Source organism: Astatotilapia calliptera, chromosome 5 (assembly GCF_964374335.1).
Source record: "Astatotilapia calliptera chromosome 5, fAstCal68.1, whole genome shotgun sequence".
NCBI lineage: Eukaryota > Metazoa > Chordata > Actinopteri > Cichliformes > Cichlidae > Astatotilapia > Astatotilapia calliptera.
In genome coordinates this window covers 17,882,822-17,897,593 of record NC_137426.1, presented here as the reverse complement: position 1 = coordinate 17,897,593, position 14,772 = coordinate 17,882,822, and the positions used below count along the sequence as shown (strand labels likewise).

At 37.7% G+C, this 14,772-nt stretch overlaps 1 protein-coding gene across 5 annotated transcripts in view; it reads left to right on the top strand.

Moving 5' to 3' along the window:
* The window catches only part of pparg (peroxisome proliferator-activated receptor gamma), a 42,519-nt gene extending 29,295 nt beyond the window's left edge, over window positions 1-13,224 (top strand). For all 5 annotated transcript variants that reach the window (XM_026167700.2, XM_026167698.2, XM_026167696.2 and 2 more), the window contains exons 5-9: window positions 3,156-3,355; window positions 6,359-6,485; window positions 7,160-7,353; window positions 7,621-7,864; window positions 10,384-13,224. In XM_026167700.2, the coding sequence (XP_026023485.1) occupies window positions 3,156-3,355; window positions 6,359-6,485; window positions 7,160-7,353; window positions 7,621-7,864; window positions 10,384-10,631 (1,013 nt within the window). In that variant the 3' untranslated portion in view covers window positions 10,632-13,224. The remainder of the gene's footprint in view (window positions 1-3,155; window positions 3,356-6,358; window positions 6,486-7,159; window positions 7,354-7,620; window positions 7,865-10,383) is intronic.
* The last annotated feature ends 1,548 nt before the right edge of the window (window positions 13,225-14,772 follow it).

Below are 14,772 nucleotides of genomic sequence, written 5' to 3'. Positions count from 1 at the left end.
TGCATATGTGGGCAGATGCAACCTAAATAGTGAGAAATGGCATATTTTACCAAGACTGAGGCCATAGCTTGATTATTTGCTACCTTGGGCAGGCCATCTTGGGGTTTGTCCAGTCTGTCAGACATAGCAGCTTACCTCCACCAAATAAGTTCCCCAGTTCAGCCATTGCCCATCATAAATACACCGATTGTAAGAACAGGAACAGGTTTAAGTCATCCCTTGAAAGAAGCTCACCTGGTAACTCATATATATTAGTCTGGTAACTGTTACATGTTAGTCATTTGTAACTGTGCTGCCCACTGTCCTAAAGCTTTGCCCCTGTGATGAGTAAAAGCCAAATTATCTGCTGTGTTTTTTTTCTAGGTAGGCATAGAGAGGTGGGGACAGATTTTATATCCAAACTTCTACAACAGGTTTATCACCTACTAGGTTTACATACCACCTCTAGTCAAAGCGTTACAGCATGACCCCGAGGAAGATGCTGCACAAATTTGACAATGGTTCAGTAATTCAATTCATCACTGAAAACACTGGCATAGGTGCGTGGCATCTGTGTGCTGGATTCAGAGGCTGAGGAAACAAGCTTTTCCTACTTGGCAGCTTGTAACTGTAGTTTATTGAAAACAACATCACATTAACGCAGATGTGATCTTATCTCTAAGAGTTTGGTGTCAGAGTAATTATACATTACAATCTCACAGTTTCATGACCAAAAGGTTCTTAATTCAAGCTTTTTTTTTTAAACCATGTCTCCTTTATCTAACTAATGACCTTATTGCTGGTGCCGGTTAGCACGAAAGGTTTTGTCAATCATCATGGCAAAAGTCGGCTGGACTCGTTGTCACATTTTAATCTTAGAAGTGACTTAAATTCAACAACATTATGAGCATCTGCTATCAATAGATATATGTTTTTTTCTACTTTGCTGTTGCTTATCTCTGCGTCTTTCTCTCTACCTCCACCTTTTCTGATATCACTCTGGTGTAATAGGTATAGCTGGAGTTGTGTGGGTTTTTGTTTAATCAATGATTGACTTGCGTTGAACTGATTTCTCCAGTTTGCTGTGTCACTGCCGTGGGCGCGGTGCCCGGTGGTAGAGCCACTTTAGTTTGTATGCATTTGCTTAGGGTGTGCAGTCAGCATTACATAATCACGTACACACTGCAGTAAATTCAGAGCTGGGAATGAAATGGAAATAAGGAATAATGACTTCCACTAACAGAAAAAGAATGGTCACACCTTGGTGTCAGATTTCTTAGAAGAAAAAAAAAAGACATCCACATCAGCCATGTTACAACCACAGTGCTGCTTTCACGTACACGCAGCAGGGCAAGGGAAGCATTCACTTGAATGCTGGTAGATAGATGTGCCGTTACCTCCTGCTTTCAGCCGCCAGTGGACCATTTATTTCTGTGGGGGTTCACAAGTCACATCTTGCAGGGTTTTTGTCTTTTTTTTATGTGTTGTTTTTATTTTGTTTCTAATTTTACAAAACATGGGTTGCATTTTATATTCATTGACAGATATCAGACCTTACTGCTTTACAAAGTTACAAAGTCTAAAACTGACACGTAGTATTCAGAGAAATTGTCAGCTTGTAAAACATTTTGTCACATTCAGCATAAAATAGAGGCTGACTATAAAATTTGAAAAGTGCAATGCAACTCTAGTAATATAAGATAATTTTATACAGGTATATTTTTGATCAAATGAAATATAATCAATATATTTAGTTAAGGGGCATAAAATACACATAATTTTATCAGGAGGTAAATAATTTTGCATTCTGTGAAAATTACATTAATGCAATGAAAGCTGTTACATTTCAGGTCTGTTTTTATTATATTTTATTTTATTTAACCTTTTTTTATACAGGTAGTCCCACTGAGACTCAATACTTCATTTACAAGAGAATATATTTATCTCAGCTGAATCCTAAAATAAATACCTATTCAACAAACGACTCATCTTTCAGTGAGCTGTGAAAACATCGGTCCGTACACAATATCAGAGTCAACAAAATGTTCTAATTGCCTCATAAGACACACCTCAAAAATCACAGCAGAATCATTTGTTATCTTTTGATGCCACTGGATTTTCCCTTTCATTGAAGAAGCCATGAGTCATATGACTCATGTGACTTTTTAACATTCAGAAATCTTTGAGTTATTAGAGCAACTCGGACAAGTTTTCCATTACTTAAACTCCAAGCTTGAAATATTGTGACATCGCAACGGTTTAAAGAGTAGTTACCTAACATTGGCGTTGTTGCATATCAGGTAAAAGAAACACGTCCCCTGTCTCAAATGAAATGTCCCGCATTTACATTTCATTCTTTGTTCACTGGGGTTTGTAGTGCTTCAGTGTGCCGTAAAATCTTGTGTGTTTGCTCTAGATGGGTAATTCTGTTGACATTAGCTGTTCAATTTGATTCATTGCTCATTGATCAAATATTAAAGATGTGATAAAGAAATTAAACATTCTAACAGAAGGTAAATGGGGTGATGAAAAAGGTATTTAAAGCCTTTACTTAAGCAGATATTGTACTCCAGTGACTTCAATATAAGTATAAAAAATTACCAGCTTTTAATAAAGTCAATTTTTAAAATTTTTCATTTACTTACGTAGAATATTGTTTATCAACTGGTCTGAAATAACAGGGAATGGATTTCAATCACAAGACAGATTTATTTTTGTGTATGCTAATCCATCACATGTAGTCACTTCCAAAAATGACCTTTTTGAGCGGGAAAAGGCTGGGATTCATTCATGTGTACATGGCTACACATGAATGAGCATATTGTACTTGATGTTACAATCTGATACACAAATAAATAGTGTTTTACTTCTGTTAAAGCTAGTTTACTAAAGGAAAAATGTAGTTTAGAAATATTTTTAGGGTTCCCCATGTTCTTTGAATTCATTATTCAACTTTTCAGCCTAACTTGTGTTTTGTAGAAGTGAAGTAGCACATGGTAACACGTGGTTTGAGGTCGAAATGTCAGTCAAAATGGTATTAATTCAAACTGGGACTTTTGAGGTCGCGTGACTCCAATAAATTGACTCAGGCTTCAGATTTTGCGTATTTGCTGTGCACATGTGATTATGTCTGTTTTTCATGGTTCACCAGAGTGTTCTTCTGTTTCCTTTCCCAGCTATTCGTTTTGGCCGAATGCCTCAGGCAGAGAAGGAAAAACTGCTAGCCGAGTTCTCATCTGACATGGAGCACATGCACCCGGAGGCAGCAGATCTGAGGGCTCTGGCCCGGCATTTGTACGAGGCCTATCTGAAATACTTCCCTCTCACCAAGGCCAAGGCCAGGGCCATCCTCTCTGGGAAGACCGGAGACAACGTGGTAAGCAGCACTCTCTAAATTCTCATTTGCTTTGATTCGGATGCGTACAAAATCAGCAGACAGATAGCGCTCAACATTGGCATTCTCAGGACAGAAAATAGATCAGAAAAAAACTGTATATGAGCACTGCTGCTTAATATTAGACCAGCATTTGAACTGATAAGATATTTGCAGGTGTGCATGTGGTTTCACTTGTCTTTGCATTCCAGGGATATATCAACCATCTACATATACTGAACGTTCTCAACTCGCTGATGAGAGCTACTGAGCCAGTTTCTCTTTCCTGTTTGCTTTTTCTCCACTAAGAACGACATCTACAGCACAAATTTGACCTATATATATTTTTTATATCTCCCATTCTGGAAACTATCACAAGCAAGGATGACATTAAACAGAGTCAAGATCATACTGAACAGGCCAGGGTGAAAAATCCATAACTTCATGCAGTATTTTACCAAAATTCAGAAGTAGGACATAGAAAAAGCCTTACTGCTTTATTACTCTTTACCTTCACTTATACAAGAATTAAATTTAGTTAGAATTGTTATTAATACTACACCATTAATATGATTTAAACTCTAAGTATTTTAAACCTTTTACTCAGCACGTCTTTTAACATTTGTCAGCATAAATTCCTGTGAGCACGCTCAGTTTTGACTCAGATGACGCGATTTAGGCTGTTGCTGCTGTGTTAACTCAAAAAGTGGATGGACTGGTTTCAACATGTCTTGGCTGTTAGAAAATATCTCAGGTTACAATGGTCAAACTACAGAACAGGGTGGTGTTGCTTTTAGCAGTCTTTTCTTTTACAGCCATGGCTTCGACAGTCCTGCTTAAAACATCAAATGATTTCATAAAGACATTTGGAAATTTAGAAAAGTTGAATGGAAGAAGCTATTTAGAGTTTAGAGTTTTCCAAAGAGACCTAATCAAACAGCATGCAAGCAGAACATAAAATAGATCTCAAGTGAATATTTTTATCCACTTTGCATTATTTTATTTTTGCTTTTAATTCATCAGCTTTCTCCCTTTTTTCTCCTTATGATGCCGCTATTCCTATATGTGAAGTTGCTTTGTCTGTGTATTATTCATATAGTAGTACTAGTAATATTACATTGAGTGTGGCAACTACATTTCTTTAATCAGACATACATATGTGATCTGAAGATTATGGAGTTGGTTTGATATCAGATAGTACCGTCAGCCTGTTACGCTGTGTTTGCATTATCATTCATTGTTCCAACTGTAAGTAGTTTCAGTTGGGGATTTGATTTTAGTCTCTCCAACCAATCAGCAGAGACCAACATATCTGCAAGAATCCAATGTAATTTTAAGTTGACATTGATGCATAGCCATGTCATCATACTGGTTTTGCTGGGCTTTAAGGAGTGGAGCGGAAAAAATTAAAAAGCAAATTCTACTGGTACATGCATATGCTCTACGTGTGTACCAGTAACCATTGTTCCTTCTTCTTCTTTTTCTTGGTACTGATGCTGTTTGACTAATACGCCCATGGTGCACACTGGACAGTTTGTTTTAACCGATAAAAACACAGGATCGTGTCACAAGATGTGAGATGAGTCACTGGAGGTCAAAAATTCAATTGTCTGTTTCCAGACAAATGACGGTTAATTATTGAGAATATGAAAAACATGCTTAAAAACTATCAGCATGAAGATATTTCCAGTATTTGTGAATGTGTATGTTTTTGTAGGCTTTTCTGTGAAACCTGATCACTTCATCTTCTTTGATTTTTTTCCCTCACAGAATAAAAAAGTGGATTAAAAACTTTGAGCGTATTATATTCTTAAAATGTAGAAGGAGATTCTTAGTTTTTGGTTTTTTACTCGTGTTCTCGGATAACTCTCAGCTCAAGGTTGCGCCGCATCTCTTTCGTCTGCTTGTTATGACTGTTCATCGTGGTGATTGCAGCCAAATAGCACCAAATCATCTCTTTGTTTGAGGGACTGCTTGGTTATTTACTAAACCAAAGCAATCCTCCTAAAACAAATTGGGAGTCAATGATTTTAACTTTCGTAGAATATTTACATTTTTTAACAAGCAGAACCTTGATATGAGTTGATGTGTAATCAGTGTTTAACTGCACCGGAACTCCAGACACACCATGTGCGATAAAGGAAGCGATTTTTTTCCTTAACCTTGGAAAACCATCATTGTTTTGCTCAATTATTTTGGAATCGGAGCTACAATGTCTCTGTGCAAGATACCTATTATTTTACCTTGTTGTATGAGTGCTTCAGATAAAATGGAGGTTTGATTTCTTTGTTATACATAATGTTCACACAAGTTCAATTTAGCTTCCAACAAAGCTACCCAGTATAGTGTTTTTTTCTTTTTGCACATTTAATAATGTTGCTAGTGGCAAATGCTAAAACGTAGCATTACAGTCGCACAAATAGATTAAAGGTATTTTTATATAGACTATATTTGTTTAGCCTATATGTTTATAGCAGAAATCCTGAGTGTGTTGAAAGAAATTTTATGAAAGCTGGCACTTATAAGAAAATGGAGGCGCTCGTTGTGCTTGCGCTGAACAACATACATACAATTGCTGTGTAAAGACAAAACTAACAAACAGATTCCTGCACAGTGAGCACATAAAGACATTTCACTCCCCCCACTCAGTTTCATTCACTCACGCAGGAAATGGGTTGTTCATTTCACAACTTCTAGAGAATTTCCTGCTTTAATTCCCTCTATTCCCACTACAATAATGATTTATGTGTGTGAATAGCAGCATTCATGTTTCAGGCCAGTGCATGTTAGTTTTACTAAAGTAAGCGTAAGTTTGCTCAGATACCTGGAAATGATGTTTTTTTTCTGTGTCGGCCTGCAGCTGAGACTTTCTTTATTTGCCTCATCATACAGATGAGACTAAATGTCCTCAGAAGACCTATAATCAACTTAATTTTTTCTCTTTTTCTTTTCTTTTTTCCTTTTCTTCTGCCTTCTCCCAAAATTTTCCTTGCACTCTACCTGTAGCCTTTTGTCATCCACGACTTGAAGTCTCTAATGGAAGGAGAGCAGTTCATTAATTGTAAGCAGATACCAGTCCCAGAGCACCAGCAGCAGCAGCACCAGACCTCCGCTCTTCCACCTGTACACGGAGGTGGGTAGTATCAAATTACTCTGTTAAAGAACACCTTTTGTTGCAATGTCCAAAACATGTTGTTTGTCTGTTATTGTTCTGTTTAGTTTTAGGAATGCAATTAGCTACAGCAATGCAGAAGATATTGTTCCTATTATTCCACATTAAAAAATTTTTTTACATTGGAATTAATAGTAATAGCAATTCAAAATATACAAAACAAAGGCTGAAACTCAGACAAGCTCCTTAAAATGAAAATCCCAACTATTCAAACTTCTTCATTTACCAGTTTCACCCAGTGTTGTCAATGTTTGTTTTTTTTTTTCACATAATCAAGATAATTATTAAAGCACACATATTAACCCCAATTCATTGCATTAGTTTTTCTGGGGAGAAAAGTGCAGTTTTTACATTTTTCAAGTCCAGTTTTACTGGTGCTGATAAATTATGTTACCTATTCTCAATGGTACCACTGTATCTTCTGTCATATTCTCTTCATCGGTCGATAATTGTATTGTTATTTTCTAAAAGTCTTGCAGAAAAATGGAGATGGATGAGGATCGAGAGATCTAGAAAGACACAAAATTCAGCAATTATCTGTTAACTCTTTGTTATTTTTAGCTTCTTATATAGTTAGCTTCTCTGTTTTTCTTGTACTCCTCCAACTAAATTAAGTACCTTCTCTCACATATCAGGCTACACGGAAACGCACCCACTGTCAGAGAGTGAGGTTATGAGAATGGCAGTCTTCGGTGGACAGGGAGAAGCAGACACTGTGGAGCTGCGTTTCTTCCAGAGCTGTCAGTCTCGTTCAGCAGAAGCAGTGAGAGAAGTGACAGAGTTTGCCAAAAGTATCCCTGGATTTGTCGATTTGGATCTAAATGATCAGGTGAGATTCATCAGTGGTTCATCCGTTCGGTCCTGATTGTTGTGGAAGATTTTTTCTGTTCTAAAACAACTTTAAAATAAACAGTTTTGGACAATTTCAATTCAGAAAATGATCAACGTAAATAAGTCGACATAATGGTTAGCGAAGCTCATTGCTGCTTGCAGTTCTAGATTTTGAATGAAAATGAAGTTACGACCCGACTATCATTTCTACTAAACTAAAGATCTTGCCAGATTTTGATACAGTCATTGTGTTCTTTATTTTCAGGTTACTTTGCTGAAGTATGGTGTGATTGAGGTTTTGATCATCATGATGTCGCCTCTGATGAACAAAGATGGGACCCTCATCTCCTATGGACAGATTTTTATGACGCGGGAGTTCCTCAAGAGTCTCAGGAAACCTTTCTGTCAAATGATGGAACCAAAGTTTGAATTCTCCGTCAAGTTTAACACGCTGGAGCTGGACGACAGCGACATGGCCCTGTTTCTGGCTGTTATCATTCTCAGTGGGGGTGAGTGTTTTTATTATTGTTTGTTTTACTATCTGCCCCCAGTTCACCTCTCCTGACCTTCGGAGGAGGAATCTGGATATGTGAATGGTTTGGAGCACTTCTCTTAAACCTCCTAAAACACTCACAGATTCATTGCGTCCACTGTTGGACGTTTAGAGTTCAGATTTGATTATGAGTATATCAGCACTTTATTGGTGCTGATATACTCATAAAAGAAAGCGTCTGCAGGTATACAGACATGATTAACATGGCATCTGTTGCACTGATGTGTTGAATGAACCGTTTTTCCATATATGGCAAGAGCATGATTGCATACATAAGATTAGCCTGGGGGCGGCTAATGGTGTCGACAGATTTTATTGACAGTTAAAATCTCGCCTCGGGTTCTCGTTCAAGAATAAATAACCCTTGCTGACCACATCGACCCAAGTAATTTGTCATCCAGATTTTATTATCATTGCAAGCTATTGCTAACATTACAGCAAGCGATTGCACCACAGTCTCCATTTTAGTCTGGAAATGCAACCACATGAGATCACTCACATTGCTCCCTCTGGCCTAATATTTCTAATAATTGTTTTCTGTATGTGCACGATGAAACAATTGCAAAATTGGCTTGGATTTTAAAACGTCTGTAGTCTGAGTTTAGACTTTGAGTTAACAGGACTGACACCATTATCGGTTAATATCTGTCTATTAAAGTGATACTGCACACAGCTTAACCTTGCTTTGCGTAACAGCTGGAAGCAGGGAGAAATAGCTGTTCTGGCAGTGTTCCTTATTGAGGTAATCATGGCTGGCTACACAGTGAGAGGGATTGTGAAAATGTAATCAGTGGAAGCTATTGCATGTGTGCAACCCCCCGAAAAAAAAGAAAAAAGGGAAAAAAAAGCACAACAGCATGTAGCAATACGTTAAGTGTATGTAGAAAAATTGTCTTTAACACATGCAGAAAACCCATCAAAGATCAGCCAGCACCGAGAGTAGCTGCAGTGCACAGTTCAGTGTTTTTAACACATGGTTGACTCCACTACAAATCTTGGTCACATTGGGTGGTGCAGCGCAGTGGTTAGAACTGTTGCCTCACGGGAAGAAGGTAGTCATTTGAACCTCTTGGTCACCCTGGGCCTCTCTGTGTGGAGGGTTCCCTGTACAAGTTTCCTCCCATAGCCCAAAAACATGCATGCTAGGTTAACTGGTGAGTCCAAACTGGTCGTAAATGTTCATGTCAGAGCGTCTGATTGGCACAAGTAATAGTTGTGCCAATCAGACGCTTACTAAGCCTTACAAGCCTTACTAAGCGTGCGCCACATATGCGTGACATTGCCCCCTTGTTGGTAGCTACAACATGCATACGTGGGTCTGCAAAGTTCTATGTAGCATCTACTAATGCACTACTGTGTCAGCTGCTTAGCACAGTAAGAATACCATGATCACCTACCAATAAAACCACTTGTGCAATCTCATTTTTACGCCTTTCTGTTTCTGTACAGAGCTAAGCTAACCGCTTCCTGTTTCCTTGCCGATATATATTAAACAAATACAACACTGGCGACCCCATTCTCAGCTCAATATTTGGCAAAAATGAAACAAAAATACTTTTTTATTTTAAATATTTAAAAAAAAAATCATGATTCCAAGGTTATTTCATGTTATCGCTGTGCTTCTGCCAGACAACGTGAATTTAATTTACATCCATGTGTATATAAAGTAACATAGTTAACATAGTTAGCTGCTCCAAGTAAATCCAAGTTATCAGTTCTCTGTGTTTAACACACTATCTCCCGCCAGCCTCGGCCCACTCATAGATGTATTGGATGTTTTTGGGAAGGGAGTCTAGCAGAACGGCAGTAAACGGCAACTGCATCACGTGCAGGGAGATTTACAAACAGCAAGTTGCATGTTGATGACAACATTTTGACTCACTGTATCTTAAAGAGAAAAAAAAGGTGAGGTTTCACTGGCAACCACATGAGCAACTAACAATCACTCAGTCGAGTCGTTTTTATACAACTTTGACATCTTTTAACAAACATTTTTGTTCTAGTAATATCACAGTAAAGCAAGCAGGGACCTAAGGGTTTAAAATCTAAAATGTTAACAAATCAGACCAGCTTGTGAACACTTGAGCCTCACCCTCTTATGTCAACAGATTCTAACTGCTTAGTCTAGTATTGGTGATTATTATAGTGCTGCTTGATAAAAACCTGACCTTGGATAGCATGATGATTAAAATTAAACGTTTTATTTAAATATTAACCTAAATGACAAATATTATCTCTTGAAATCGAGATAAGTATTCTTAACTTAAACTGAGATGTTTTCTGCCAGTGAATGTGGATAATGTTTAGTTATTTGCACCTCTCCATCCAACGTAAGTTTTAAACTTTAGGTCATTTTCTATCGGTTTTATTTCTCTTCTTATGCCAATTTAAATTTTCATCTACCTGTTTTAATGGATTTTGGATATATTGTGGTCAGTCTCTCATTTATCCTCCTTATCTCTGTAATGTGTCCAGACCGGCCAGGCCTGCTGAATGTGAAGCCCATCGAGCAGCTTCAGGAGACGGTGCTTCATTCACTGGAGTTGCAGCTGAAGCTAAACCATCCAGACTCTCTGCAGCTGTTTGCCAAGCTGCTCCAGAAGATGACAGACCTGCGTCAGATAGTCACCGATCACGTCCATCTCATCCAGCTGCTTAAAAAGACAGAGATAGACATGTGTTTGCACCCGTTGCTGCAGGAGATCATGAAGGACTTGTATTAGAATTCAACAGGAGAAGAGGACACGTACAGAAAGGGGTAAAGAAAAATACAGTGCTGTGCAAAAGTCTTGAGTCACCCTTGATTTAAGAAGTAGGTTAGCAGTTTTATTGAAACATCTAAAAACACACATGGGAACACGTTATATAAATAAAAAACAGAGTGTGTACTTTAAGTAGTTCTCTGGAATAGCTCTCCAGGCTTCTTGAAGGGCATTCAAAGCTCTTCTTTGGATGCTGGCTGCCTTTTGTTCCATTCTCTGTCAACATGATCCCACACTGCTACAGTGATGTTAAGATCAGGGCTCTGGGGGAGAATAGTCCATGATAATGTGGTGATGTTCAATCATGTGTTTTTCTATCCAGGTCTGCTTTTACTACATTGGCAGTGTGTTTGGGATCATTGTCATGCTGTAAAATTAAACCATTGCCAATCAAACACTTTCTAGATGCCTTTGTATGGTAGATCAAAATCTGAGCGTAATTCTCTGCGCTCAAAATTCAGTTTTGACAACATCTCCTCCAACACCATTGGCTGAAATGTCGCCCCAAACCACGACAGAGCCTCTGACGTGTTTTACAGGTGGTTTTAAAGATTCACTGTTGTGCCTCTGTCTTGATCTACAAACTGACAAGGACAATGATTTGAACCAAAAAGTTTAAGTTTGGATTCATCACTCCATTAGACTGGTTGCCTGGATTTCAGTCCGTTTTTTGTGTAACTTTCTCCTTGTTCCCCTTTCTTAAGAAAGTCTTTTTCAATGATGGCCATTTCTGATGAGGCTTCACTGAACAGTAGATGGATCAGCTGAAGGTGCAGATGCATCTCTCAGGTCTTGTGTCAGGTCTTTGCTGGTCTTTTCCTATTTCTTAACATACATTTCATCTGCTGTTTTTTAGGCCTGCCACTTCTTCCTTTGTCCTCCACTTGTTCTGTTTCTTCAAAGTTTTTAAAGACATACTGCACAGTTTGCTGAGATATGCCAAGCTTTCAGCTAACAGCACTCTTGGAATCACTTTGGTGCTGAATTTTATTTTATGCCTGTCAGACTGTCAAACTTACCTTTAGCATTTTTATACATTCAACTAAATAAAGTATGCACTTTTGCAACGGGCTGCTGGTAGCAAAGTGACTAAAGACACATTTTCTTGGTTGTTTGCTAACTTGTCTGTAAAGTAGACAATTGCTTATCCTTACAGTTTGTTGTTTTTTTTTAATCCTCAATAGTAAGTGTTGAACAAACAAAACAAAAACATTCCTCTGAAAAGAACCAGGTATAATGACTGGACTACAAATGAGTGACAAAGCAGTCAATGTCTACAGAAAAACTTGAACTAAAACTAAAGAAATTCAGAAAACCTGGAGAACAATTGCTCAAGACCACTTGACCAAATTACAGGAAACTCTGGCTCCTTCAAAGTAAAATATGGAGAAATGAGAGTGACTGAAGACTTTTGCACAATACCATAAAAGAGAATGAAAAGAGATTGCTTTTAAAATTATGAGTTGAGATTAAGCACTTTGTGCTCTGTGTATGTGTTTTGGTTATAAAGTCATGTAGCCAGACAGACTGACTAACTGAAATTGAGAAAGAGATGAGGAAGACGAGGAAAACAGAATTCAGGGAAAGAAATGCAGAATCTGAGTATTAGATCTTGTCTAGACAGTCTGCATGTGAATAACTTGTGGTGCACAGTCATTTTAGCCTCTGCTGAGCCTGAACCCTCTGCTGAGCAGGGTGCCAACTTAAATATGAAACTACCACCTATTGCACCAAAAGTAGCGTCTGGGACAAACTGAAAGTGAGGGGATTTTCTTACTGGCGAGCTCGAGGGTAAAATTGTGAATGTTCAACACAGCCAGCTTCAAGTGCCTCAAGGAGAAATGTATCACTGTGAATATATGACACCATGTCTCATACAATACAGTATGTGTTGTTCGTGTGCAGCTTATCTACACGGTCAATTGCAGCCATCATAAGCAGCACCAGCAGCAGTGTGTACGTGCTTCAATACCTCTGTGAAGACGCACAAATACATGAATGCTTACACACACGCTAAAGCAATGCTCAGACAGTCCTTTTCTGTCTTGGCATCAGGGTGAAGGTGCTATCTCTTTTTAATCAGCTTTAACCAAAAACAGAAATCAGATTATTGCCTTTAACATATTTTAGACGCCTGCAGAAACTGTGAGAAACTGTTGAGCTGACCAAATGCAAATTGCCATGATGATGTTTGCTGTTTGCTGAAAAATAAAAGTGTATGTGCCATATTGTGCCTTCAAGAGTTTATCTTTAGCTGTTTTTTGTGAAGTTAATGTCATTTTAAAAACATTATATATATTATACATATTACATGTATGGTATGACTTTTTTTTAATTGTCAGATACAATTGATTTTTTGGCCTTGGTTTTATTTCAGATTCTAAAATACTGGTTTGAGTTATAATTTTTGCTAAGAAATGATTTTGTATGTGTGGACCAAATCTACTATATCTGATCCATCAAATGTTGTTTGTGCAGACAAAAAGAGTGGACTGATATGTTTGTGGGGAAACCGAATAAAGAAGATGTAAATAAAATATTTTTTAACTTTTTACTTGAAGCCTGTCTTTTCTTTAAAAGCTGTGGAAGCTTGCCCACACATGTTTCACCAAAAACCATTTTTAAATACTATACTTCCTAAAGGCATTCCAGTCATTCAGACTCTTGGAAATCTGTTTTACAGTCATTACATCAGCTGCTCCTCGGTGTCTATTACCAAACACACACACGCCCTGTTGGAAAGATTGCAACACATGAACTATGTTGCACTGTGCCGGAAGACCAAAGTCTGTGGATACAAATATGAACAGCAAGCAGGGAAGTGGTTTTACTTTTTTAGAGTTCTGGTTTTTTTGGTTCTGTTTTTTTTCTTTGCTTTTTTTTAGGTGGCATTACATTTTGTCTCTTTGTTTTGACAGACAAGAACAAAACAAAAAAGGTGTGTGTGTGTGTGTGTGTGTGTGTGTGTCAGGGGGAAACTTATAGAAATTCTTGGAAAAATAGGATTGAGATGGGATCGCGTGCGACAACAAGGTCAAACTCAGGACATCAATTATTAACCCACTCGGACATCAGGTCAACTCGATGCCTGGCGCAACTTCACAAAGCTCTCTGACTGGCTGGCTCTTTGCCAAACAACAGCTCACAGAGTGTGTGATCACATGGTCACATGCAAGGGGTTAATCTCGGTGACAAAAAAACACTCTTAGGGGTCAGTCCCTACAAAGTTAACACTGTTAACATTGGTTAATATATTATAAGTTCTTAAACTAAACAGGTAAAATAAACAACATATGCTACTGAAAAGTTAAACTGAGACATAAAAATTTTATCTGTCTCCGTGTACAAATATGGTATTTTTCTTATGTAATTAATGAACTTCAGTCTTTATTTATCAGCCTTTAACAGTTAAACAACTACTTTTGTCAGTGAATCAGACATGCTTATGATCATCATCTACACCCTGCCTCTTTATGAGAAATAAAACCATGATTTTTCTTCTTTTTTACTTCCTTAACATGCCTACACATGCACAGAAACGGGCTATTTGTACTGTAATAACTAGTTATACGTGTAGTATTTTTGTATATAGGAACTTTATAATCCAGCTGATGAGCTGTTTCCTGGAAACCAGTGGCCTCTGCTCTTTCTCTTTCTGACTACCCTCAAGCGCAGTCTTGTCATTGTGGGCAGGAAATAACCCTAAATTATTAATGTGTCACACCCTTAAACTATAAAATATACAGTTGTGGTCAGAAGTTTACATACACTCATCATGAGCATAAAAGCCATGGTAATTTGTGGCTTTTAATAATTTCTCTGAACTGTCCTTTTTGATGGTACAACATGCATCTTTGACCTTTGACCTTACAAAAATAAGAATTGGGTGCACAAGTTTGAATTAATTTTGGCTCAAATATATGCATACACTTGCTTAAATCTTTTAATGTGATGCTGAAAACTCAACAATGTGTTTTGACTTGACAAGGCTTAGACCTGTTAAATTCTCATTATGCCAGACCACAGACAAATTATTTTGTTTTGGCAGAAAAAGGATTTGTTTGACAGAACTTGATGGACTGATTAATAATTAGAATAATAA